The sequence below is a fragment of the Acomys russatus genome, chromosome 8 (assembly GCF_903995435.1).
Source record: "Acomys russatus chromosome 8, mAcoRus1.1, whole genome shotgun sequence".
NCBI lineage: Eukaryota > Metazoa > Chordata > Mammalia > Rodentia > Muridae > Acomys > Acomys russatus.
In genome coordinates, this window is record NC_067144.1 from 68,410,333 (window position 1) to 68,436,537 (window position 26,205).

Consider the following 26,205-nt stretch of genomic DNA (forward strand, 5'->3'; position numbering starts at 1 on the left):
AGAAGGTGGGTGAGGCTGGGGGGCACTGGGGGCAGACATACTTTCACATAGGTGCGCTCAGTCTCCAACAGCTCGCAGATCACCTTGCGCAGTTTATCTGCATCCGACAGCTGCCGCGTAGTTGCCAGCTGAGGGCCAGTGGCATCCTGAGGAGATGGGCTGGAGTCAGAGGTGCTCATCTCGTGCAGACTCCGGCAAAACGCTGCGACCTGCTCTGTGCTCTGTGGAGCAAAGCAGATGGACCCACCTCTTAGCAGGGAGCCTTGCTGGCACCTGGCCTCCTCAAGGCACTCTTCAACTTAATGAATTGACAGGTTAAGTTGTTCCCCAAAATGTTCCCCGCTTAAGTTCCTTGAGTGCTGACAACCACAGTAGCAAATGCTGGTCAGTGAGCGCCCACTACCGTCCGTTGGGCACACAGTCTGAAATAGTTAGCACTCACAAGTGTGAGAAAGGCTATTACAATTCCCACTGATCAGCTGAAACAAAGGAGGCCCAGAGAGGTTAAGTAACTCATCCAAGGTGGTAGGGAGTGGAGGACCTGGAATTTGAACCACTTAAGCACATTTCAGATCCTGGGATTTGGGGGTGGGAGTGGGGGGAGTGGAGAGAGATGCTACTAAGAATGAAACCCAGGCCTCTGAATCAAGTGCTCTGTCACCAAGCTGCATTCCGGAGCCTATGTTTTGAACGACTGCATGATAAAGTGACAAACAAGAAGACAGAGCCATGGAAGTCAATGCCACCAGGTACCACAAAGAGCAAGGCTGTTTATTCAGTCGTCAGACTGTTCCGTACACTATCCACGTACCTAGCACATTGGACGACAATGTCTATCTGTAGCCATTAAAAGCCCCACAGTTAGACGGATGGCTGTGCTCTTGTGAGTTTTGCTGTTTGCAGCTTCCTCAGTGCCCTTTGAGCAGCTGACCCTGGAACAGGCCACTTGCGGACCTCAGGACAAGGCTCAGAGGAAGCCTGCAATGACTGCCCAAGATTTCCTCTCTAAATCAAGTTTAGGATTCTCCGGCCCCACCCTATGGAGTGATGGCCAACAGCTGTTCAGATGGGCTCAGCGGCTTACCTCACCGAAGCCCTGGGTCTCCTGAACATCCCAGGACCACAGCTGAGACGCTGTTAAGTCAGGATCTACTGTGGGATAAGAAGGGGCTGGTATCTGGCCTGGGTTTGTATTCAAGGCCAAGGTTTCACTATATAGCCCTGGCAGTCTGGAACTCACTGTATAAAGCATGCTGGCCTTGCACCCACAGACATCCAAACCTGTCTCTGTTTCCTGAGTGCAGGAATTAAAGGCCTCATGGAACTGACTGCCCAGGCACTGTCTGGAAGCGACCCAGTTTGTCTGTCAGATGTGTGCCAATAATGTTGCATGGATTCCCTCCACCTCCCATTTCTCTCCAGCCTATTTCAACCCTAAACACAAAAGTGGGTCTGCCCAGGGAATGAGGTGCCGATAAAGAGCTAGTCCGTTATCATCTAGGAAGAACATTCTTTCTGCAAACAACAGCTGGTCCACAGAGCTGCAGGCCAAGGCTGTAGAGTAAAGCAGGAGAGCTAAGACCTATATAAGCCACAGGACAGGATTTAGACACAGTGAAGGGTGATTTGCATATGCAAAAGAGAACCCAGAATTTCAGAACCCTGCCCGCCTCCAAAAAAACAAAAAACAAAACTCATTAGGGGCAGCATTGGGCAGGAAAGCCCAGAGCCTGGACTTCGGTTCACACAGCTATCATTCTAATTATTTTATAATTGCCATGGCTTATTTATGGCCACTGCTAACTCCACTAACTACCAGAAAGATCAATGTCACCTGTCACGGGCACCATTCAATATCTCCAGGAAACTGCAGGCTTCAGACGTGTAATATTCCCACAAAGACTTGTTTCCTTAGGTGATGGAAAATTCACCCAAATAGGCTGCACTGAATGCTATGTAGGTTTTATCTCAATAAGATTGCTAAAAAAAAAAAAAGAAAAAAGAAAAAAGAAAGAAAAGAAAGAAAGAAAAAAAAGAAAAGAAAAGAAAGAAAAGAAACTACCTGCTTTTCACCAAAGCTTGTCTGTGTAGAAACAGTGGAACTAGTTATGATATGACGTCACTAACTTGGGGCCATTCTGATCTAGTCAAAATCAGCTTTATCATAATAATAGAAACAAAATAAGAAATATATCCATTTTAAAAAAATGGTCATGTCCCATTTTAATGATCTAATGATAATGGAGGCAGGCAACATTTTATAGTGGTTGTGATGAGGTGATAGAAACATGCCCTTGTGGTGAAAATCTCATGGGCCAGAGATGGTAAGAGTTGGCAACCAGTGCCCTGCCCCCTTCCTATCACCATTTCCTCTGGGCTGCTCTGATTTGTTGCCTGGCCAAGAAACCTAAGCAACTAGGGTGCGCCTGGCACCTCTGCCTACACAATTCCATCTGTAGCCACCGCTGGCTGTCCTTCCCACACAACTCCCATGACAAACACGCCCATCACCAAACTCCAATTATCGACAGAATACTTTCTCCTACTTTTATTGCTAAGACAATTACCCATGGGAGCTTGTTTATCATTCCAAGCAGATCTCTCAACTGCACAAAAGCCAGCATAGTCCAAGGTTCTGACGTACTGCAGAAGCAGAACATTCCAAAAGACCTGACCAGCACCCTGGACGTGTCACTACACTTAGGTTAAACAAAAAGGTATAGAACGGGGCTTCTGGGTTCTTGATCCCATGATGTCATAAATACCTAAGGACATCTTTGGGGTCACTTCCTGAGGTGTCAGTTACTCGTTATCACCAGAAAGCACTATGATTTGTCTTGGCTATTTCAGGGGACACCCTGTATACAAAACCTTTATCAAAGGACATTGTATTTTATGCTCTTACCTTTCTAACTGCTTTCTATGCACAACGGCTCTGTTTGTTAGTTGTTGTTCATCTCTCATTGTGCCTGACTTAACATTAAACTTTATCAAAGACAATGTATGCATAAGAAAGAATGCAACACAGTACATGCAGAAATTGGTACTATCCACCTATCCACGGCTTCTGGCAGCCGCGGAGGGTGTCACAAAGTAGCACCTAAAGATAAAGAGAGGTTGCTCTTAGTTTCTTGGGGGGAACCTAAAAGCTACATGGGGTTCCCTTTTCAGGATTCAGCCTCAACCCCCTTGACTGACTAACTTGAGGCTCACACTGTTGGGTGTACCCCAAGGTACTGACTTTAAACAGGTATCTTTTTCATCACTGTCAATACATGTTACTTGAAAAATAAATAAAATAGTTTCATAGAATTTGTAAGCTATAATACATAGAGGCATCATAAGTAGGGTCTTTCTGTTTGGAGAGAATTTAAAGATGCTATAAAGTTTGAGAATTTTGGTTGCTTAAAATATTACCTACAAAATATCCTTTGAAAGAACTTTGAAATACATGGCTCCCTTGAGATATCTCTAAGCTGTGGATTCCACAGATTGTTGTTAAATCTCCATCTCCCTTTGCCCTTCCACTGTGGCCATACTTCTAATGAAGGTCAAGGTCAGCACGGACCCTGTCTTTAGCACCTGCATTGGTATATCACAGAGAGAGAAAGAACTGCCCACTGTACTGCTAGCTGTCAAGGCTCTGGGTCACTCACACACCTATCACTGTATACACCCATGCCCAGCCAGACTGCCTGGGTGAGAGGTTCTCAACATGCTCCTTCCATTCCCCCCCTGCTCAGGGGAAAGAGAAAGACAAGCCAGGTACTTCCAGCAGGGACCACAGGTGTCTGTCTGTCTGTCTGTCTCTGTCTCTTTCCTTGATGAGTACCACCCTAGAAACTACATAGCCGTGCTTACAGAGTTAAAAACTGTTGAAGGGGGCAGAGGTGCCCTCAACAGACAACACACAGGCAAGACAGCAAAAGGGGAAATGGGCCACTTTATCAAGGCCAGCATGAGGCTCAGTGTTTATAAAATCCTTTCCCTCCTGCTCAAGATGAAAAGAAAGGACAAAAAAGGAGGCAGACTCTTAAGGACACACTATCAACTGGAGCAACCCAGCTGTTTAAGCCTTCCTGTTATGCAACCACCAAAGGCAATGTCTGCCTCCAGATGAGCGACTTCTAAAACTGCTCTTCCACTCTGACCGACTTAACACTTCCCACAGATTTAAAAGGAGCAGAAGTAGCTTCAAATCTTACAGCCTTTATTTAAACTTTTTTTTTTTTTTTTGAGGGCTGGTGGAGCAAAAAACACTTTACAATTTTAGAGGGCATTACAGTCATTCATAGTTCGTATAATTTTTTTAAAATCAGTTTTGGATCTCCCTTCTAACAAATTTTCAACAAGGAACACCAGGTGTGGGCACTGTCAAAGTTTGTTTCATTAAATGACACAGTCTCTAGTCTGACATTCTCTGGGGGCTTAGTTGATTTCGTTAAGCTGTTCTTTGTAAAGAGCCCACTACTGCATTTTCTTTCCCAAGCATTACCGCTTACTATCAGAGCTGATCTACTGAAGTAGGTCAGCTAATGTTAAACTGTCAGTGTGCCAACCCTTCCTCACCCACTGCAAGTCAGCAGAAACAAGGCACAGAGCACCCAAAGGAGCAAAACACAGTCCCAGCTGCATGCTGAACACCGCCTCCCCAGTTCCTACTCAGAGGTGGTGTGGGAGGGGCAAGTGCATTGGTCACTATGAAATACATTAAAAACATATTTTTAAACTCTCAATAGCCAAAAGGTAAAAAAACAAAACAAAACAAAACAAAACAAACAAAAAAAAAAAAACCACCAGTGATGGTTAAGAATATAACAATTAAAAGTTTAAAAGCCATGGATCTCTCCCACCTAAATCTGAAAAATAAAAAAAGATAAATATAGAGACCAAACACAAATTAACTGCATGCTAACTACTGACTCAACTCCATCCTCCGGAATCCACTGCATGTATGTTCTTTGTTAAGAAGGTTGTCCAGAGGGAAAAGGGGATAAAATGCCGAGACATAGGACAAGCATAAGCATTATTAGTTGCACCTGGAAGCGAATCTTCCCCCAGAGCGCACTTGGAGCGGACAGAACAGCAAAGTGCTCACCAGATGAAGTGTGCGGTAGAGGGAGTCACCAGCCCTGTCGTGCTCCGCCCTGGGCTTGCGCCTGATTTTCCATAGTGCAGACATCCTCAGAGATACAGTCTCATGGTAATTCCTCCTAGCACCTTCGTGTGTTCAGAAAGGAAACCGAAGTTTCTCAAAATACTCAGAAAGCCCCGGCCGCCTTCCAGCCTGCAGAGAGCATTCTCTCACCAGGATGTCCCATGCTGGTTTTCCCTTGCAGACTTGTGACCACATCTCAGTGCGGAGCCAACAGCGGCGGCAACCCCCAGAGCAGCACCTGCTTCCCCACTCACACTCCGGGAGGCTGTCAAAGGCTGTGTCTTGGTTAAGAAGTCATACTTTGATTTCATCTGGCTCGACAACAGAAGTTCCAGAAAGAGAGAGCCAAGGCAGGCAAGAAAACAAAGCACAAAGTGCCTCCCCGGGATGCGGGTGGCTCTGCCCTGCAGCCAGTGGGACCAGCTGATTGGTCAGCATCTGCAATGGCACAGGGATACTGAAAGTGCCTAGCTAGAATAACTTCACAGCTCCCCTCACTGAACCAAAGGAATCACCACCTCACAAACACGTTCTTTGAACAGCGTACCCTGCCACATTTTTCCACCACTGCTTAATTACAAAAGCAGACATTTCCCAAGCAATTACAACGTGGAGGAAAAGGGAAACAGAAGTGGTTATGAATAGAAAGGCACTGAAAATGATTCTAATTCATTTCCTAACTGGAAAGCAAGGTCAGAGCCACCAGGGGGCCTGAAAGGCAGGACTGGGGCTCCTCCGTTCTGACCTCAGCTAATTAGCATTTCATTCCACAAACAAGAGTTTTCAGAAGCTGCAAAGAGAAATAAGATACTAATGGATAAGAAGACTAAGGCTGTCACCAGGTCACTAGAGGAAGGAGGGGGTGACAAAGAGAGAGGGGACAGCTTCACCCACGCCATCTGCTGTGACATTCCAGAATCATCTCCTGTGAACAAATTCACAGTTACCCACCAGCTCAACTCCAAAAGGCCAGAGGTCACCAACAGCTGTTTCTCTCCAGCTAGTCCATTTAGAATGAGCCACAAAAACAAACAAACAAACCCACATAGTGAACTACAGGCCAGCCAGGGATATACAGTGAGACCCTGTCTTTTAAAAAACAAAAAGACAAGGGGGAAAAAATCCCTAACCATTTATTCCATTATGCTGTTGGGAGCAGGCAGGCTTGGGTGCAGGGCACACAATGGACATGTGTGGCGGTGGGAGGACAATTTGCAGGAGATCAGATACTCCTACCACATGTGGGTCCCGGGAGAGAAATCAGATTGACAAGCTTGGCGACAGGCTCCTTAACCTGCGGAGCCACCTCACTGTCCACTTTCTATTTATTTATTAGGTACATTTCTCCGCCTGATGATGTGTATGCATTGAGAGAAGGCTTAATAATCCCTCCCAGGTTAATGCAGCATACAACTTAAAGACGAGTTTACACACCAATACAGTCGATGCAACCAAAGCGACCAAGCCTAATCAAGAGACACTTTGGGAAGAGTAACACTAGGAAACGGTTAAGTGGTTCGTGGCTGCGCACCTAATTGGCCTCCAGCACCACTAATAAATTAGTTCCCTCGTTCATGAAGCCTGGTATTTAATGTCAGCTCAAAACAATCTGGCTGCAGGTAATTTAAATGACGGCGTCAATACACAAGGCTCCAGGCCAGGCTGGGCTCTTATCTTGCTTTCAATACCACAGAAGTGCATGTGTTTCTCTCTCTCTCCCTCCCCTCCACTCCCTTCTCTCCTTCCCTCTCCACCGTCCTGCTTTTCTCTCCCCCGCTCTTTCCCCTCCTCTCTCTAGGCAAGTGGTTTAACCTCACCCCCTACCTCCCAGCCACCCACCCAAGCGGCTCCTCTGTAAATCAGAATTCCAACGGCATGCTTTTCAGCAGTGCTGTGGAGTTTATATGAAATGATACCTAATATGCATAAAAAGATAAAATTAGCATGACTTTATTATTAATTAATATACAGTGGAACCCAGACACCAAGATCTACCAGTACAATTTGAAATTTGAGAAATTTAATCTAATCTACCAAGGGCTCCTTACAGGACCTGGGGAGACAAAACAGCTCAATGGGGAAAAATAATTTTGCGTGGACAAGCACATTGCAAATAAACTTGGAGAGGAAAGGGTTTATTTGTCTTACACTTGTGAGTCACTGAGGAAAGCCAGGAATTCAAGTCCGGGGCTGAAGCAGAGGCCACAGAGGAAGCTTCTTATTGGTACTCCCCATTGCTTCCTTAACCTGCTTTCCCATAGGTTCACCTGCCGGGTCGTGGCACCAACCACCCTGTGAGCTTCATAATCATTTATGAAGAAAATGCCACAAAGGCTGGCCTACAGGCCAATTTGACAGGGGCATTGTGTTTCAACTGTGGTTACTTCCCAGATGACCTGAACCTCTATGAAGCTAACAAAAACAACTCACCAAAAACAACCAGAGCACAGCTCTTGAGAGGGCCAGGGATTGGTCTCCACTCCCATGCTTAACAGCTCACAACAACCTATAACTCCAACTCCAGGAGACCCAGCGCCTCTTCTGACCTCCAGGACATGAGCTGTTCAATTTGTTCACGGGAAGTGACCGGCAAGTGTCAGGAACAGAGCGGGTGGTTAGTGTAGAGATCAGTGTTACCAACAAGGTGACTGTCAACCTTACTCAAGACTAGAGTCATGTGAGAGAAGAAAGTGCCCAGATCACACTGGACTTTGGGCAACTCTGTGAGGCATTGTCTTATTGATTGATGTGGGAAGGCTCAGCCCACTGTGGGCAGCATCATCCCTAGGCAGACTGCCCTGGACTATATAAGAAAGTAGTAAGCCAAGATTGGTGAGATAGCCTTTAATCCCAGCACTCAAGATGGAGAAGCAAAGGGTTTTCTGTGAGTTCAGGGCCAGCCAGGTTTACATAGTGAGACAGATGCTGTCTCAAGAAAACCAAAGGGAGGAGTGGAGGGGAAGCAAAACAGTTAAGCCTGTGAGTGAATCACCAGCCTTCTTCCATGGTTTCTGCTTGTAGCTCCTGCTTTAACTCCTATCAACTGTGACCTCTCTTCCCCTAAGTGGACAATGGTCAGTGTTTTATTGGCGCAATGGAAAAGGACGGATGCGTCTAGAAGCTCGTCTTTTGGTCATAGGTGATGGGTTTCGGGCACACTGATGATTTGCCTGCATGTACGTCTGCGTGAGGAAGTCAGATCCACTGGAACCTGAGTTACACAGACACTTGTGAGCGGCGATGTGGTTGCTGGAACTTGAGCCCTACTCCTTTGGAAGAGCAGCCAATCCTCTTAGCTGCTGAGCCATCTCTCCAGCACTGGTGGGGAAGGTTCTTAACACTGTTGTGATTCAGGAACACTGGAACAAAGGGGCCACTGATACACAGAACCCTTGACAAAGTAGACCAGAAGCACGCAGAATGACGGGCGATAATTTCAATGTTTTACACCAAAGAATCAAAAGAAAGTTTCTGCTCACAGCATTCAAATGAAGAACAGTATAACTGGCTTAATTTTTTTAAAAAATTGTTTCCTGTCCCTTTAATGTAAAAAAAGTACACCTTGAATAAGAGCCAAAAGCAGATTGCTCAAAAGGAGCTCGTTACAGAACCCCTAAGTAGCAAGACAGCATCGCCGACTCAATTACACACATTTGGGGTGATGCTTCGTCCTCCACAAATGAAGACGGAGCAAGGAAACGGCATGAAATCAAGGCTAACAGGGAGCTCCAGCCGTGGCAGACATTAAAGAAAGAGGCCCGCCCTCCGTTACAAGGGATGCTGCTCTCCCACGTGGGTGTGCTAGTGGAGCTGTAATCTGGATTTCATATCCAGCTACTTAGTAACATCTCAGAAGTAAAAACACTTCATCCCACAGAGAGGCCACCGAAACACACACAGCTGCAGAGGTGGCGTGTCAGCTGTGATCCTGCAGGACATGGGATGTGAAAATGAAAATCTCTCACCTTGCTGCTGTGATCTGTCTCATCAGAAGACTCCAAGTCCGGTCCTTCGCCCTCTTCCGGAGCTATGTCAGCACTGCTGCCTTGCTCGCTGCAGAGGCTGTGCCCTGCCACATAGAAGCAGAAGAAAGCATGGGACATCACGTACAGCCATGGCTGAGAGGCCCTGGTGGTGGCACAGAGGGAAACTGTGTGTGTGTGCGTGCGTGTGTGTGCGTGTGTGTGTGTGTGTGTGTGTGTGTGTGTGTGTGTGTGTGTGTGTATTGGTGATTTCTGTGATCATGATCTTGGCTCAATAAATGGCAATTTTTCTTGTGACTGCTACAATATTCCTTTATATGTTTGACAATAAACAGTAATTGTTATGGTTTAAATATTTGTTCCATACAATCCTTATGTTGAAACCATGACTCCAACGTCAGTGGAGTAGCATCTGGAGGTGGAGGCCGAGGAGGCAGTGAAATCCAGACACACTAGGTCATGTGGGGTAGTAGCTTTATAACAGGAGGAAGATCCCTGGCATCCACCGGGGGCTCCCACACTCGCACAGACAGACAGACACACACACACACAGACACACACACACACAGGATGGGGGGAGGGGACGACAATAGTAACAATCACATCTGGATTCCTGGTCAACAGACACGGACGAGGGCTGACACCCCATACTTCTTAGTCGCTTTGAATGTTTCCAGTCAATCCGAGCTCCAGTGTCCACACCTGGAGTAGAAAGATGCCTATACATCAGCGCCTTCCCAAGTGGAATCTGAGCATGCAGGGACTCCTCTCTGAGACCCACACACCCAAAGCCGCATGAAAGAAAACAACTGTCTGAGGCAGGACACCCTGGGATTCAGGCTATGATCACAGGGCTGGCCCTAGAAGTGCCAGGGCCTCCAATTTATTTACACAACGTGCTCCATCCAAGAAATGATGGAAACCATCCCGTTCTAGTTACTGTTCTATGACTGAGAAGAGACGCCATGACCAAGGCAATTTAGAAAAGAAAAGTGTTGGGGGGGGGGGGGGCTTGCTTACAGTTTTAGAGAGTCAGTCCAGATCTTCACGGTAGGAAAACAGTGTGGCCATGTACCATCCAAGGCCAAACATTCAAATACACCAACCTAAGGGGGCCCATTTTCCTTCAAACCACTACAGCACCTCAAGATATTTCTGGCTTTTCATCTCAAGGGCAGGGGACAGCGGTAACACCAACCCTCAATGGCATTACAGAACGTGCAGGAGCGGGACGTGGTCAAGCAGGAAGCAGTAACCAGCATTACAAAACACAAGAGGGCTGGGATGCATATCCATGTGAAAACTCTTGCTTTCTTGTCCAGACAGTAAGAGCGAACAGTACAAGAATGGGGACAGGTTATATAAATTGTAAGCAGAATTTTAAAATGCAACTTGGGAAAGAGAAGGGAAAATAAGTGAGGCAAATGAAGTGTAATCATAGAAACAGGTCAGAATACACAGACCCTCTGAAAAAAAAGTGAAGACTTGAATAAAGAGAGTATAAAACCAAGCTCCAGCTAAGTGTTATATACAAGAAATAGGCCAGAACACAGAGTCAAGAGATGGAAAGCAGAGGCCAGCATACACACAGAGCCCAGCACACAAAGAAAGCCCAGCACACAAAGAAAGCCCAGCACACACACAGAACCCAGGACCCAGAACCCAGCACACACCCAGAGCCCAGCACACACTCAGAGCCCAGCACACATCCAGAGCCCAGGACACACACAGAACCTAGCACACAGAGTGGCCTATAAAGGACTAAACGTGCAGGCTTGGCCAGGACACAGAAGATACAGACACATTTCACGGTTAAGCTTGGCTCATGACTGGCATCCTGGCCCTAGTCCCAGAGATTAGCAGTTTACATGAGCAAGCCATCTATCTACTAAAGGATGAAAATGCCTTAACTTGAAGAATCTACACACAAGCAATATCTTTCCTAGAACTAAGTTTAAAGAAAAAAACAAAACAAAACAAAACAAAAAACCGCCCAGACGACAGTCAAGGAGAAGAAAAACAAGACTGGGGTACTTTCCCTGGCAGAGGGCACACAGAAGATAAGTCTACAGTAACATAACGCAAGCGGGAGCCCCGCCCCTGGATGAAGTGTGAGGCTCAGCAGACGCCAGAGCAGCCAGGAAGGAGGTGGAACATCTGACAAATGTCACAGTGCCTTGGTGGCCCTCATGGAAACAAAACAAAACAAAACAGCCCTGGACCCTAACTCAGCCCGTTCACAGAAAGCCAACGGCAGGTGGACACGAACTAAAATATAAACAATCTAAGTTGTAAGTCTCTCAGCAGAAAATATAACAGACAAATACAACTGGCAAGAGCGAAGGAGGAAGGGACACACAACTCAGGCCTGCAGCTCACATCTGTTACCGGCTGAGTTCCCCCCCTCCCCTACTTGAAAGTACAGCGCTGAGACCGCTCCCTACACCAAAAATCTTGGCTGGCTTGAGGCTTGCTTTGACCAGAAGAAATAATATAAGTGAAAATATACACATTTTTCTGCACAGTTCCCTTTCTTGCAAAGAAACCTCAAACTAGAGCCTCGAAGACCACAGGCTCCACGGTGTCTCTAACAGGAGGCCCCCGCTGCCCAATTACACGTCAGCAAGAGCAGGGTCAGCGCTGCAGCCTCAGACAGGAAGGCACGTGAGCGACTGCAGGGGAAGACAGGAGAGTCTCCACGCCATGCTTGGCCCACGCGCTCAGGTGTTCTGCAACAGCATCCACAGAATGACCAAAGGAAGCGGAAGAGAGAAGTGACAAGGACTGCTTCAAGAACAGTGAGGGGAGCCAAGTGGACAGGGAGACCTCCTTCCCATATGCACAGCCTTCTCTGGATACCCTCAGCTTAGTGGGGGTGCACGCACACACGCATGCACATATGCATGCGCACACACAACTTTCTACAGCAGTGTTACCCTTACTGCAGAAGGCACTCCTCCAAACAACAGAGCCTGACAGAACTCTCCTCTCTTCATTTACAGCATTCCCACCCCCATGTGCCAGGAAACAGGCAGCTGATACAACGGCCAGAGCACCAGAGCGAGGCACAGTTGTCTGTACCCCGGGCCTGAGCACATGGCCAGGCACGCAGGGGCCTCCCACAGAGAGTCAGGAGGCCAGAGCACCCTCAGGACAGGAGCTGCTGGTCATCTCTAAAACTAGCGCAAATAAAACCCCTGTTGTGAACAGGCAAGAGCACCTTGAGGTTTTTAAATTACTTCTATATCTTGGTCTCTTTTTTTGTTTTTGTTTTGTTTGTTTGTTTGTTTTTATAGTTTAAAAACCTGTGCAGCTAAGACAACACAATGCAAACCCTTCCATGAAAGCTAAACTTACTATTTCCTTTTTGTTTGTCTAGATCACACCACATTCATTTTGCCTTCCTTCGAGGTCTTACAGGAATCAAATATAAAGGGAGAAAAAAATCATTGATTTGACTGATGAGATATGTAAGCAATGTGTTAAAGTCAAGCAAATTCTCAAACATTTCCAAAGAGGGAAGTGATTTCTATTAAAATGATTTTACAGTGTATGTGTACACAGCTTTCCTCTCACTTGGGTTGTCAGGCTTGGTGACAACTCCTTTAAGCACTGAGCCACCTCACCAGCCCCAGGAAATGAACTTCCCGCCCCACCCCCACCCCGAGACAAGGTTTCTCTGTGTAGCTTTGACTGTCCTGGACTCTATAAACTATAAACGTAGACCAGGCTGGCCTGGAACTCACAGAGCTCCACCTGCCTCTGCCTCCCAAGGGCTGGGGTTAGAGGCATGCGGAAATGAACTTTCAAAAGTCATTACTATACTGGAATTTAAACGAGGAGAAAACGTGACTGATGGATGGGTGAAGAGTGCAAGAAAAGACGGTACAGAGCTAAAGACACTGCTCTGGGTGTCAACCGTCAGGCGATGGTTCCATTTTCTCTTTCAGTCATGTCACAGCTATGTGATTAAAAGGATTCTATGTTCACCCCACCATACACGGTACCAGCATAAGCAGCCAACAAAACTAGAAACCAAACTATCACAGAACAAAACTGCGGTAAAATGGAGACGGCTAAGTATGTGCTGTGAGTGGGGCTGGTGGTACATGCATGCGATCCAACTCTCAGAGGCTGAGGAGGGAGGATGTCAGCCTGGGCTATGGGGTTAAGTCAGAGGCACCCTGGAGTAGAGCAAGAGACCCTGTATCAAAAGGAAATGACTTTTCGGTGGAGAGACAGCTCAGGAGGTGAAGGCACCAAGCTGGCCATCCAGCCTACACCGTGAGAGATACACGGCACCTTGTCCACTGACTTCCACACGTGTGCCACAGTAAATGTACACCATGTACACATATGCACACACATATATGGGTACATAAAATAAAAATGTAATAAAAATACTTTGGAAAAAGTCATAACAATTATAGGTTTGGGCATAATTAATCTTGTCAGCTTATTAAGGAAATAAAATATAAAGTACTTTAATGATTTCTAAAAGTTCTTTCCATTTTAATTTTATGTGTTCCAGTAGTTTGCATGTATGTATGTATGTATGTATGTATGAATGCATGTATCTTATGTGCTCTATGTGCATCCCTGGTACCCACAGAGGCCAGAAGGGGGTATCAGACCTCCTAGAACTGGAGTTACAGACACATGTGGATGCTGGGAATCAAACCTGGGTCTTCTGCAGGAGCACCAAGCATTCCTAAGCTCTGAGCCGCCTCTCCATCTCTTACACTAATGATTGTTAAAAACATAAACATGAAGCCCCCCAGTGTGCAAAGGCACACACCCACTATACACACACTGAACCCGTCGGATGTCATCAATCAAATGTCACTGCAAATCAGGACAAGGCACCGAATCCTCTGCATCCCAGCAGGACCCAGAGAAGCTGGCCATGTGCTAATTGACAGAAAGCAAGGCATGCCAACAGTTTACAAGACACACATGGCTGCGAACTTTATCGACAAACAAACAGGGACCATGTGTGGCTGGGGGGTAATCCTCACAAGACTGGACCAGATTTGTTTGCAGGAAGACAAAGCTGCGCTCTTGCTCTTTCATGCCACCCCTCCCCGCTCCCTAGATGCAGAGCCTCAGGAAATCTCCATGGAACATCAGAACAAAGCAGAGCCTTCCATCTCTGTACAGCACAGAAAACACATACTGGCTAGCCAGATCCAGCACTGTCCGTGCCTGGTGCAAACAATGCCTCCTTTGAACTAAGGTGCCCGGGCCTTGCATGGCAAACACAGGGGCTTTTCCTTTGAACCAGATGCCAGGGAATCTACTTCCTGCAGGAGGTACGTCTGCGTCCACTGTGGCCCACAGCTTCCTTTCAGCAGCAGACAGATGTGCGGGAGGCCTGTCAAAGAGTCTCCAGCTCTCCAATCTAAGTCTGGTCTGAATTGTCTCTAATGTGTCACTGGCCTGCTGTCAGTCACCTAGGCTGGGCTTCTCTGGCTCAAAATGCAAGAACACCCACTTTTCAAATAATAACAAACGGCATTAGCTCCGCCAGGGAGTCCAGTGTCTTTAACACAAACTTGCAGGCTCCTCAATGAGGTAAAGCAAGGCACCTGCTTCACTTCAACCAGTCAAGAAGAAGTGGAGGGAGGGTGCGTCAGAGAGGTGCTGCCACTGAAATCAAGGTCAGCTGTGATAACAAAACTTAAGAGAAACTAGTGTGTATGTGTGTGCGCACGCACACGCATGCACGTGTGTAGAGGGTCTTGCTACCTAGTCCTGGCTGCTGTAGTACTTGCTACATAGGATTACCTGTCACTGTCAGCAATGCTGCCTGTGTCACACCTGCCCCTAAACACACACTTAAAACTTCTAAAAGGACACCCAGGTGCCACTTAATGATAATTCTTAGAATTTGCATAAACATTGTTTTATTGTATAATTGCTATCAGAAGTGTCTTTGTTTTGTTGGCAAATTTCATGGTTAATATCCTATGCCACAATAATTTTACTCATTTTGGAGAAAGCAGTGGACATCCAAATAAGTTTTTCTGTCTTCCCTTAGTACAAATGGCAGAAAAGGGACATGCCAGACACATTGGGTATATTAAGACACAATGGATATATGTTTTAGGAAGCTTCTAAAAGAACTTCGGGTCTGCTTGCCTTCCTACAGCAGTGCTCGCTGAGATGCACAGCTAAATGAGCAGATGTGTGCCTTCTAGTAAACCTCGCCAGTGCTACTCAGCTAGGGGAGATTTGTCACGAGGTGGGGTGGGTGCATGTCTGGGCAGCAGCAGTCTCTGAGGATAGTTTGCTTGGGATTGGACAGGTAGCACAATCTTAGAACTGTTTGTAGGGTGCACAGAACAGCCCCTCACACCATAGGATCCACCTGACCCAAAGCGTTGAGATCCATACTCAAAATAATCCCATGAGAGCGCAAAAGGGGCTTCCTGGAAATGACACGAATGTCCTTTCCGAGTTCTCCCACCAGCTGTCCCTGCACAACAAGGGTCCTGCCCTAGAGTAACAGCCACGGAGGGAGCCACCCTACGCCTGTCCTGTCCTAGAGTCATGGCCACGGAGGGAGCCACCCTACACCTGTCCTGTCTTAGAGTCATGGCCATGGAGGGAGCCACCCTACACCTGTCCTGTCCTAGAGTCATGGCCAAAGAGGGAGCCACCCTACGCCTGTCCTGACTACCTTCCTCGTATATTCATAAACAAATGTCTGGGAAGGACCAAAAGAGGACCAGCAAAACTCCAGCTGGAACCTGTGTATTGCAGATGGCCGTGAACTAGAACAGGGTCTTTGAATATGCACGAGACTGTCCTTGCCCAAAGCTTTGAAAGCTAACCGCGCACTGTGCTGCCCTCTTTTATCAAGGAGTGAGAAGAAAATGCGCTCCGTGGTGCATTTCCAACACAAAATTCTCGATGAATAAGCAGATCTTGGATGGTAGCGGTCAGGTCTGCATGTCACCACACTGCAGTCACAATTCTCCCAGGACAGAAAACAAGTCTACAAACAGGGAGAGTCAGTGGCCTAAGTGGGCCCACTCTAGGCCCGTACGGGAGCCACTCAAGGAATCTAAACCACCGTCTGAAGCAACCACCAAATTGAACACACAGAACAAGGGCTGTGAAAGGGGGTCTAGGGACCTCAGCGTTCAGTACTACAGAATTCCCTCTCTCCACCCGGAAATGTATGCATGTGCAACTCATAAACCCAAGCATCACACAAGCCACCTGCTGCAGACAGAAGATGAGGAGCGGGCAGTGAGTGGGAGCCATGGGGCATTATCAGTTAGACAATCCCCCATGTCACCTGTGACAGAGAGCAGCTTAGGATGTAAACTGTTTCCTATATACTTCCTGCCGGTCCAAACATTTTATTGACTCACGTGGCCATCGCATAGACCCGGTAAGATGACAGTGTGCTCTTGTCTCCATTTTGTAATGAGGACACAGAGCAGAGCAAAGAGTGGTGAATCAGGACGCATGGGACCATGGGCTAACATCAAAATGAACGCAGTCCCAAAGAACCTGGTTCAGGGTCTATTTTTAACCACCAGTCTATGATGTTTCTCCTTACAAGGCTTAAGCTGCTATATGAGAAAGAGGGTTCAAAAATAACCAAAGCTTGAAAGAGAATCCTAACCTTCAACCGGACCTCTCAGGGGAAGGTCTGGTCAACTCTGCATGCTGGGCAGACAGTACCAGGGCTCACGTGGGGCTCAAAGTCCCTGAGATATTCACACTTCCCACCTGAGCCTCTGTCCAGGTCACTGAATACTCAATATGACCACCTTAAAGACACCCCAGCACCAAACCCCACACTTAGACTCTTATTTTTAGATGGCTCTTATTTTTAGTTACTTCTAAACTTAGACCAAGGCTGGAGTCCAGCCTGCCCATTGTCCGACTGCTCTGTGCTGACTGCAGTCATGTGCTGTGTGTGTTATCTCTCTGCCTTGCTATGGGGCAGGCTGGCTGGCTATCCCATCCTGTTTCCCGGCTTTCCCCTTTTATCTTCGGCCGTTAAATAAGGACCAGGAAGCGGAAGCACCCAGAAGGCAGAGCCCCAGGTGGGGCCCATGAGCTCCAAGTCACAGCCATTTGGTTAGGAAAAAAACAAAGGAAAAGATAAATCTCCTGCAGAGGACTCCAAAGCTGCAGTTTTGCTGGCTGGAGCAAGGGTAAGTTTCAGCGTGCTTGGCACAGGGCCTCCACAGGTGCCTGGTCTAGGGGAAGTTACAGGAAAGCCAGTGTTGTGCTTAAGACTCCATCAAAGACAGGTGACCCCTATATATACACAGAATACACCCAGATCCTTCTCAAACAGACACATACAGACAAGAACACTGTTCGCTCAAACAGTTTCGCCTGCTTCGCTATAATCTCAGTATTCAAGAGGCTGGTGCAGGGGGTTTCCAACTAGGGGATTTCCAACTCGGTATACAGTACATAGTGATTCTAGGCTAACCTGGGCTACAGAGCTAGATTGTTTCAAAAAACAATCACTTAAAAACACTCACAGATCATATACAAAGTGTCTCTTGAGTAAGAAATAGACAGTGGGAGTAAGCAGGGAAGCACTTTGTGAGCAAGAGTCTGCTTTACATACGGACATAGAACTCTATCCTCAAGGGACTGAAGAGTAAAAACGTCTAGCTTTGCATACCTGAACTCCCCACCACAACCACTCACTCTGCCATTGCAAAGGGAAAAGAGCCAAAAACCAGATGTGCATGGAAGGATCCAGGTCACTCAAAATTAGGTGGGGTGATCCAGTTTCTGGTCGTCGATTACAACAAGCTAATTCTGAATTTGTGTCTATAAATGACAGAAGTGACACTAATAGAAAATTAATCAAATACAGTCACACACACTTGTCTCCTGTATTTGTGCACAAAATCCTAAAACAACCTAATTGTACCTCATGTGGTTCATTTGGTCTCAGAACAGAAGCCATGGGTTTTGCTTTGTAGGATCCCGAGTGCCACCTTGTGGCTATCTGAGAAAACAGCCTCCAGGGTCTTGATCCGCTTTCCTTGGTGTTCAACAAGCTTTTAAAGCTTGAACCACTGTGACACAGTGAACCCAATAGTCAACAGTAACTAAGCCCCTTGGTTTTCTGAAGCGTCAAATTGTCAAATTCTTCCAAGAACAAAATCACAAACGATCCCAGGGCTTCTTGCTTAAGCAGCCAAGCTGCAGACTATAATCTGGCAATGGCTCAGACACAGGCACTCGAGATGCAACAACAGCAGCCTGTGCACCAGGGCACACGCACACTGCCTCCAGCTTTTCTTCTCCCCCTGAAGACACAATATAAAGAGAAAAGAATTCTGAAACCAAACCTAGTAAGTCAACCCAAACCCTAGCACAACCCACACAGTCCCTTTGTTCACTCATTCATTCTCGTGTTCAGTAGGCATGGGTCACCTGTGTGGGATGCTAAGTCCAAAGAGCTGCAAGGCGAAGATGAAGAAAACACACTCATTCCCAGGAAACAAACCCACAAACCCACTAGAGAAAGACACAGGCAGTAAGGACAGTATCCTGTGAAAACGGTAGGACAGGATCCCGTGAGGCAGGCAGGACAGGATCCTGTGAGGCAGGCAGGAATGTGTTCTCCTCTAATCCCAGCACCAGGACAGCTAAGGCAGGGAAATCTTGGGTTCAAGGTCAACCTAGGCCATTCGGGGGAGTTCCAAGCCAGTCTGGGCTACAAAGGGAGAGCCTGTCAGAATAAAACTTAAAAACCACCCAAGCAAACCAAACAGCATACTATGGCTGGAGCCCACAGAGACACCTTTTCCAGATCATAGAGCTGGGGGTGGGCACTAATTCTGTCGGGGGTCCCTGGAAGGTTTCCAAGGCAGGGGCACCCAAGCTGCCAGAAGGAGCAGGAAGAAAGTGGGGTAAGGGTAGCAGATGGGACAGGGGAGGGCAGTGTTCCCACTGACCCAGTTCTTGGTCACCTGAGAGAAGCCAACCAAATGCCTGCGAGACAAGTTCCCTCAGACAAAGCATCCAGTTCCTCTCGCAGGGAAAGAGAGGCAGGGCTGGGCAGGCTCTGAGGACGGAGATAGGGAAGACTAGAGGAAGATCCAGCATCTCCATCCACAACCATGAAATGGTAGCCTCCACCATCACCTCTCTCCAAGACAACAGTGGGCACAAGAAAGGCAAAGCTTTCTGAGTGTGACCAGCATATCTGTGGCAAAACATATTCCAGGACAGAAACACCTTGCCTTTCCCTTTGAAGGGTCAACAGGAAACGGAGGGTCAGCTATCCGCTTCCCTCACAGACACCTGGTGCCTGCAGGAGCAAGCCCTGAGGTACGTCGTGGAGCGTGGTACACTTCCGCAGCAGCAGCGGCTGAATGAAGCACAGCCCTGGGCACGGCCTACCTGCGTTGCTGGTGAGGAAGGCGAGGGGGCTCTCGCCGAGGTCCAGGGGGCCGTCCACTCGGTGCGGTGGGGTCTCCAGCAGCTCCAGCCCCTCCTGCGGCTCAGGGTAGGTCCTCACCAGGAGGCCCAGGGAAGGCTGTGAGAGGGAATCTTTGAGCATAGAGGAGCTGAAGTTGCCAGCAGCACGATTATTGATCTCAAGAATCTCATCCCCCGCCTTCAGGCCTGCCAACGCAAGATGGAAAAGTTTTAATGTCACAGAAATCAGAGCAAGCCTCCTTAGAAGTTCTGCCAGAAGGTGCCTGCCACGCTCTCCTGTAATGAGTCTCACAGCCCCAGGGCTGCTGGGGGCAGGATGCAGTGCTCAGGCAGGCTTGAGAAGGCTCTCCCGCACTGCTTCTCAACCTTCCCGCCAAACGCTGCAACCCTTTAACATAGTTCCTTGTGTTGTGATGCCAACTATAAAGTTATTTTGTTTCTACTGTTACAGATCATAGTGTAATTATTGGATATGCAGGAAATCGGGTATGTGACACACCCCCAAAAGGGATGGCAACTCACAGGTTGAGAACTCTAGACCTCCTATCCTGACCCCAGTGGATAACCTAAACAAAGCCATTACTTCTGTGTTCTAAGCATCTGCCTTAGGGCCTGAGCAACCTGGGGAAGGGCCAATGTTTGGACCCCAAAGGGGCGGCCAAGAACAAGTCCAATCTGGGAGAACAAGAAGCTGATGCTAAATGGGGCCAATTCCAACCTTTATTACAGACACTCCAGATGCTGGGGGAAAGGGTAGGGAGGGGAGGGGAGAGGAGGGGGTGAAGGGGAGGGAGGAGAGGGGGAGGGGAGAGGAGGGACACACTGCCAAGGGAAGGGAGTCTCCTTGAGAAGGGAAGTGAGTCTCCTTGAGAAGGGAAGTGAATGAAGGGATGTGGCAGAGAGGAACTGAGAGAGGACACCCCACCCAAGGCAACCATGTAGGCGAGCTCTAACTCCACAGAAAGATCATTCTGGAGAGGTCTCACTTCCTTGATTTGGAGCTCACCCTGGCTATCCTTACTCAGATTTCCAAAACTTATAAAACCTATTACCAAGCATAAAATACACACACACACACACACACACACACACACACACACACACCCACCTCTGACTCGGGAGGGAATGGCTGGGGAGGTAATGGAAGTGAAATGTCAGTGTTTTTGTGTCAAAGGTAAAATTCTGTTAAATAAACAATCCATTGTTTTTAAGACTTATTTATTTATTTATGTGTGTTGTGTCCCCATGTATATCTGCACACCAGAAGAGAGCATCCGATCCCATGGGACTACAGTTAGAGGAGCTGTGAGCATGTGGGTGCTGGGAATTGAACTCAGGAGCTCTGCAAGAGCGGCCAGTGATTTTCACCACTGAGCCATCTCTCCAGTCCTAAACAATTCATCTGGAGCCATATAATATTTAAACAGAAAACATAAAACTTCAGTATATGAAAAGCAGAGGGGTTGATGTTTGGTTTTGGTGCGTGTGTGAGCCTGTGAGTGTGTGCATGCTTGTGTGTGTACTGGAACTCACTACATAGCCCAGGCTGACTTTGAACTCACAGCAACCCTGCCTTTGCCTATGACGGTTGACTGTTACTGAGTAGCCCCCAGCCTCAGTCTCATATGTAAAAAAGAAATGGGGTGATGAGAGGTAATGAAGCCATCATGTAATCACTAAAGATACTCAGTAGACATTGGCTCTCTGTGTTGCTATCATCTCCAATCGGCCCTGGAAATAAGGACGAACAGACCATGAAAAGTCTAGCTGTGAAGTATCCAAACTGTTTAAAGCAAAAGGACATATGTCTTTCTCAACCAGGTTATGTCTGTGCAGCCATCATGAAGATACTAGGTGACAGTAAATGGCTCTTAGGTGTTCTCAAAGGGAGAATGACAGCCCAAAACAAACAAGGCCATGACGGAGTTGGGGTGAAAGGTCAAAGGATACACTAAGGTACAAAAACAAGAGCAGCCACCATAAAACCCAACTAGGAGCAGCCTGTGTGTAGAGAGTAGTGGGGGGGAGTGGGAGAGCAGTGGGGGGAGTGGGAGAACAGTAGGGGGTAGTGGGAGAGCAGTGGGGGGAGTGGGAGAGCAGTGGGGGGGAGTGGGAGAGCAGTGGGAGGAGTGGGAGAGCAGTGGGGAAGGAGTGGGAAAGCAGTGGGGGAAGGAGTGGGAGAGCAGTGGGGGGAGTGAGAGAGCAGTGGAGGGTGTAGGAGAGCAGTGGAGGGAGTGGGAGAGCAGAGGGGGGAGTGGGAGAGCAGTGGAGGGAGTGGGAGAGCAGTGGGGGGAGTGGGACCGCAGTGGGGGAAATGGGAACATGGGCCCTAGCTGCAGGACAGAAGAGCCAAGAGCCCAAGGTAGCGACAGAAGGACATGAGGGTGAAAACCAGACAGAGTTTATTAGTGCAAACAGGATGCTCAGATCCGCTTAGGCAGCACCCCGCTGGCCTCTCTTCTCAACAACATATTCTGGTCATTTTAACAGGGTTGCAGACACCTAAGCTGTGTTCAAAACACCAGACTAAGTCCTATTCTGCATGCTAATGAGTGGTCAAAGAACTTGGACTCACCAAATGAGAGAAGGAAAACATCTCACAGACTACAGGTATCAAAGGCTGGCTGCACAGGAGAATCAAGAGAAACTGGAACAGTGGCTGGAAGTAGGGGAGGGGATATTTGGTACCCAAGATGCACAAATGTGTTGTGTGGCCTGCAGCGATCCCTGAAAGCGGTGTGCTGGGATGGAGGTTGGCATTAACTGCTAGATCTGACACTGGCCACCCTCTGTAGAGTGTCAGGGAGACATTTGCTTTCATCAAGCATCAGCATTCTCAGACTCAAAGAACTAAAACAGGAAGTGACTAAAGCTAGAAGATCCCCCACCCCCGGCCAGGCCAGCAGCACACTCATCCTGCTGAAAGCGATAAGATCAGTCACTAGGGCTGGAGGGGATGTGCCCTGTCTCAGCTCTTAGCAGAGCAGCGGGCAGCTCGGTGCCTCTGCAAACGCTAGCCTCCAGACTGCCTGTGGTCTAGGAAACACAGAAGCAATACAAAGGCGGTTCTCCCCCATGACAGCTAGTGCATCCATGAGTCTGACTCTCCTCCCCTCGCATGCCACCTTCGCCCTGGCTGTGCACAGCTGACCCAGATGTGCTAGGCGCCTGTATATTTTCCTATTGCCTCAGTGAAACTAAAGAGTCCATACCAAGAATGAGAGCGAAGTAGTTTCTAAGCATTACTGACCCACCGCATATTTTTATGAGTACAATGAGCTGAACACTGCCCCCATGAAAAACAAAACAAAACAAATGTCTGCCTACAGTGTCAGGAAGCAACCTTCTTTGGAAAGAGATTCAGGCACACATCATGGAGATGATTAAAATAGTTTTTATAACTGTAATATTATAGATATAATTAAGTCAAAATAAACCCTTAAATGAGACAAAACTTGTGGAAACTTGAGTGAGTGTTAAACAAAGGACCCCCTCTTCATAGGAGACTACCATGGAAAGACAAGTGGCCCTCAAACCAAGGATCCCTGGGGAGAAGGGAGAGCATCAGCTACAAACCAAGCCTCACTACGGATGGCTGGCAGCCACCAGGTCTAAGAAGAGCCATTGGACAGATTGTTCCCTGAGGCCTCAGAAGGAATCAATTTCTCAACACCTCGACTTCAGACTCCTAGTCTCTTGAACTGTGAGAGGCAAAAAAATAAAATAAAATAAAAATAAAAATCTTGTGCCTTTGAGCCACACAGTTTATTCTGTTATAGTGATCCTCAAACTGAGTGGACAGGTTCTGCCTTCTCATGGTTCCCTTCCCAGATGGGTTCCAGGGTGGCCCTTGACAATATCAGCAGATATAGCGGGGGCCATACTGCATGTAGCCATATGTAAATCATCTGTAAGTTACCTGTCAGACCTAAAGCAACATAAATGGTTAATGCGCAGTGAATGATGACAAGTGCAAAGGTGAGCATAAGTCAGTGTTTGCATAACTTTTTGTTTGGTTGGTTTTGGTTTTTTGAGACAGGCTCCTGGACATGCTTTGTAGACCAGGCTGGCCTTGAACTCACAGAGATCTGCTGGCCTCTGCCTCCTCGAGTGCTGAGATTACAAGCATGTGCCAGACGCTTTTTTTCTTCTTTTTATGTGTGTTCATGTATGTATGTATGTGTCTCTCACAACTTTTTCAACACCCTTCACCCAGGAGATTTTCAAATGGTAGCGTCCACAGGTGCAGAGCCTATGGCTACAGAAGGTCCAGTCCACTGTAATCTAGGTTGAGAAGGAACTCTGAGAATACAGAGATGGAGAACTGGGCTCAAAGGTAGCTGAAACGCATGCTGAGCTCTCAGAGGACCAAAAGATAACAGGTGAGACATAGCAGAAGGGGGCGGACAACAGAAACGAGGGGGCTGGATTGAAAATCAATGTCTGCAGACTGTCCAGGAAGTGATGGAGTGGAACAGCCACTTCTGAGGGTGCTACAGGCTCAGGCAATAGCTCTGACCAGGGAGGACCAAAGCTCTTCCTCCTCTAAGCCTCAGAGGCCCCCAGAAGATAAAGAAGAACCATTGTAATTAGAAGGGAATGCTGCAGTAGTCCCTTGGATCCAGGCTCAGAGCCACATCTAAAATGTAGGAGTGTGACATTTCTTGCATACACAAATTCATGCACTAAATCCACTTCCTTGGAATTCTCTTAAAGGAGACAAATTCTCTATACACATTTACTGATGAGAAAAACCCAAAAGGTAACCTATGAGATGGACAAGGTCCACAGGGTGGGAGGTCGGAGACGGGGGTTTGCAAGTCTGTAGACCCTAAGCCTGGAGAGGCTGATGCAGAGTTCAAGAGTTCAAGAGCAGTCTGAGCCACATCATGAGTTCTAAGCCAGCCTTAGCGACATATCAAGGTCCTGCCTCAAAAACCAAAAAGCAAAAGATAAGTCCCAGCAATTGGAAGGCAGAGGCAGGTGGATTGCTGTGAGTTTAAGGCCAACCTGGTCTACAAACCAAGTCCAGGACAGCCAAGGCTAACACAGAGAAACCCTGTCTTGAAAATAATTAAATAAAATAAATAAATAATTAAACAAACAAACAATAAGACAAAAACAGAAACAGACAACGCATCCACAGTCTTACCTTTCTTGGAAGCTAACCCGGTTTCCTTGACGCTGTTCACATAGAGCCTTCGGATGCCATCTTCATCCACAGAAGATAGCAAAAACCCTGTGGAACACAAGACAGAACACAGGGCTCACAGCTCTGAATGTACAGGCAGCCACAGGAAGTACCTGCTGTGAGCACAGAGCGATCGATGTCTATGTTTTGGGTTACACTTAGGATTCTTTTTTCCTGTTGCTCAGATTGCCTTACACAGCAGGGGAAAAAAATATGTATTTTTAGATCATTCTAAAAGTAGCTACTTAAAAAAATAAATATTACCAGATCCCTGAGCCTTATACTTCACACTCGCCTGTCAGCGCAAACAAAAGGACATTATTTTATCTTACCTGTTTCCTGGCGAAGGGCACTGATTTGCCTTCCTTACACAGCACAGAGCAGACAGACCGGCTTATCTCACCAGGGTCCTTCACCTGTTTTGTTTTTTCCTCCTCATCCAGTCTACATCTTAGGACACACAGTCCCTGGGTACGAGGTCTTCACCCATATGTACTGCTACACGGGACACTGCTTTAACTTAATACTGCATCCCCAAAACTCGCCGTACACATAGCATTTCATACTGGAGTCTGGCTAACTGATAGCATAGTCTAACAGTGGTCATCAGAATATTAACTACCTAACCAGAGCTGAGGGGAGAAGAAAAGTTGTTTTTTAAAAATAGGCAAAACGAAAAAGAAAAAGAAAAAGAAAGAAAGACGTCTATTATAAGGGTGAATGCCAGAGAGCCATGAGGACCTTTGAAGCAAAATGAATGTTATGTTTTCTGTTTAGTTCATGGTACCAGGGAATGGTACCATGGTACCACGGGTGACCCCATGCAGGCAAAAAAAAGCCACCTACCATTGTTAATTCTCCAAGTCCTAAACCCTCTCAGACAGGGAGCAGAACTTCCTATCTTTGCTATATTATCAGTTTGACTGTCATTCTTATTGGAGTGGGAGCAATTAAAACGCTAATGGGATCTGCTGAGAACCAGCCAGTTTAGTCGGAACGCAGCAAGACCAAGGCAGAGGCCGCTCTGGAGGCACAGTTGACAGGGTTCACGCAGGAATTTATGTTATTTGTGTTGAATGACTGATAATCAAAGAGTGAGTGAGGCAGGGAACCCACAGGCCTGAGACCGGCTGTCACCTATGAAAGTCTGCACTAGGTACTTGGGTACAAAATACAGACCCAAGAAAGACACCGGAATTCTCCATGTGGCAAGTAAGCTCTGAATGTGAACAGAGCAAACAAAAGGACCTCGGGCACAACTTCCTTTCCAAAGACAAAACTTGACCAACATACGAAGCACCCCGGAGGACAACTGTGTAGGCTAAGAGGAGAGCTGCTCACTCAGGCCAGCACCACTGTGCAGCACAGCCGCTGCAGTGAGGTCTATGTCGCTGTTTCCTAGTCAGCAAGTGTAAAAGAAACGGAAGGACACAGTG

General features: G+C 47.4%; 1 protein-coding gene across 3 annotated transcripts in view; it reads right to left on the bottom strand.

Moving 5' to 3' along the window:
* The window catches only part of Tiam1 (TIAM Rac1 associated GEF 1), a 178,301-nt gene that overhangs the window by 29,890 nt on the left and 122,206 nt on the right, over positions 1-26,205 (bottom strand). The window contains exons 14-17 of one of the 3 annotated variants that reach the window (XM_051150194.1): positions 24,731-24,817; positions 19,540-19,764; positions 9,124-9,227; positions 42-221 (exon numbers count right to left, since the gene is read on the bottom strand). In XM_051150194.1, coding sequence (XP_051006151.1) covers positions 42-221; positions 9,124-9,227; positions 19,540-19,764; positions 24,731-24,817 — 596 coding nt within the window. The other 2 variants (XM_051150193.1, XM_051150192.1) reach the window with 2 other exon arrangements.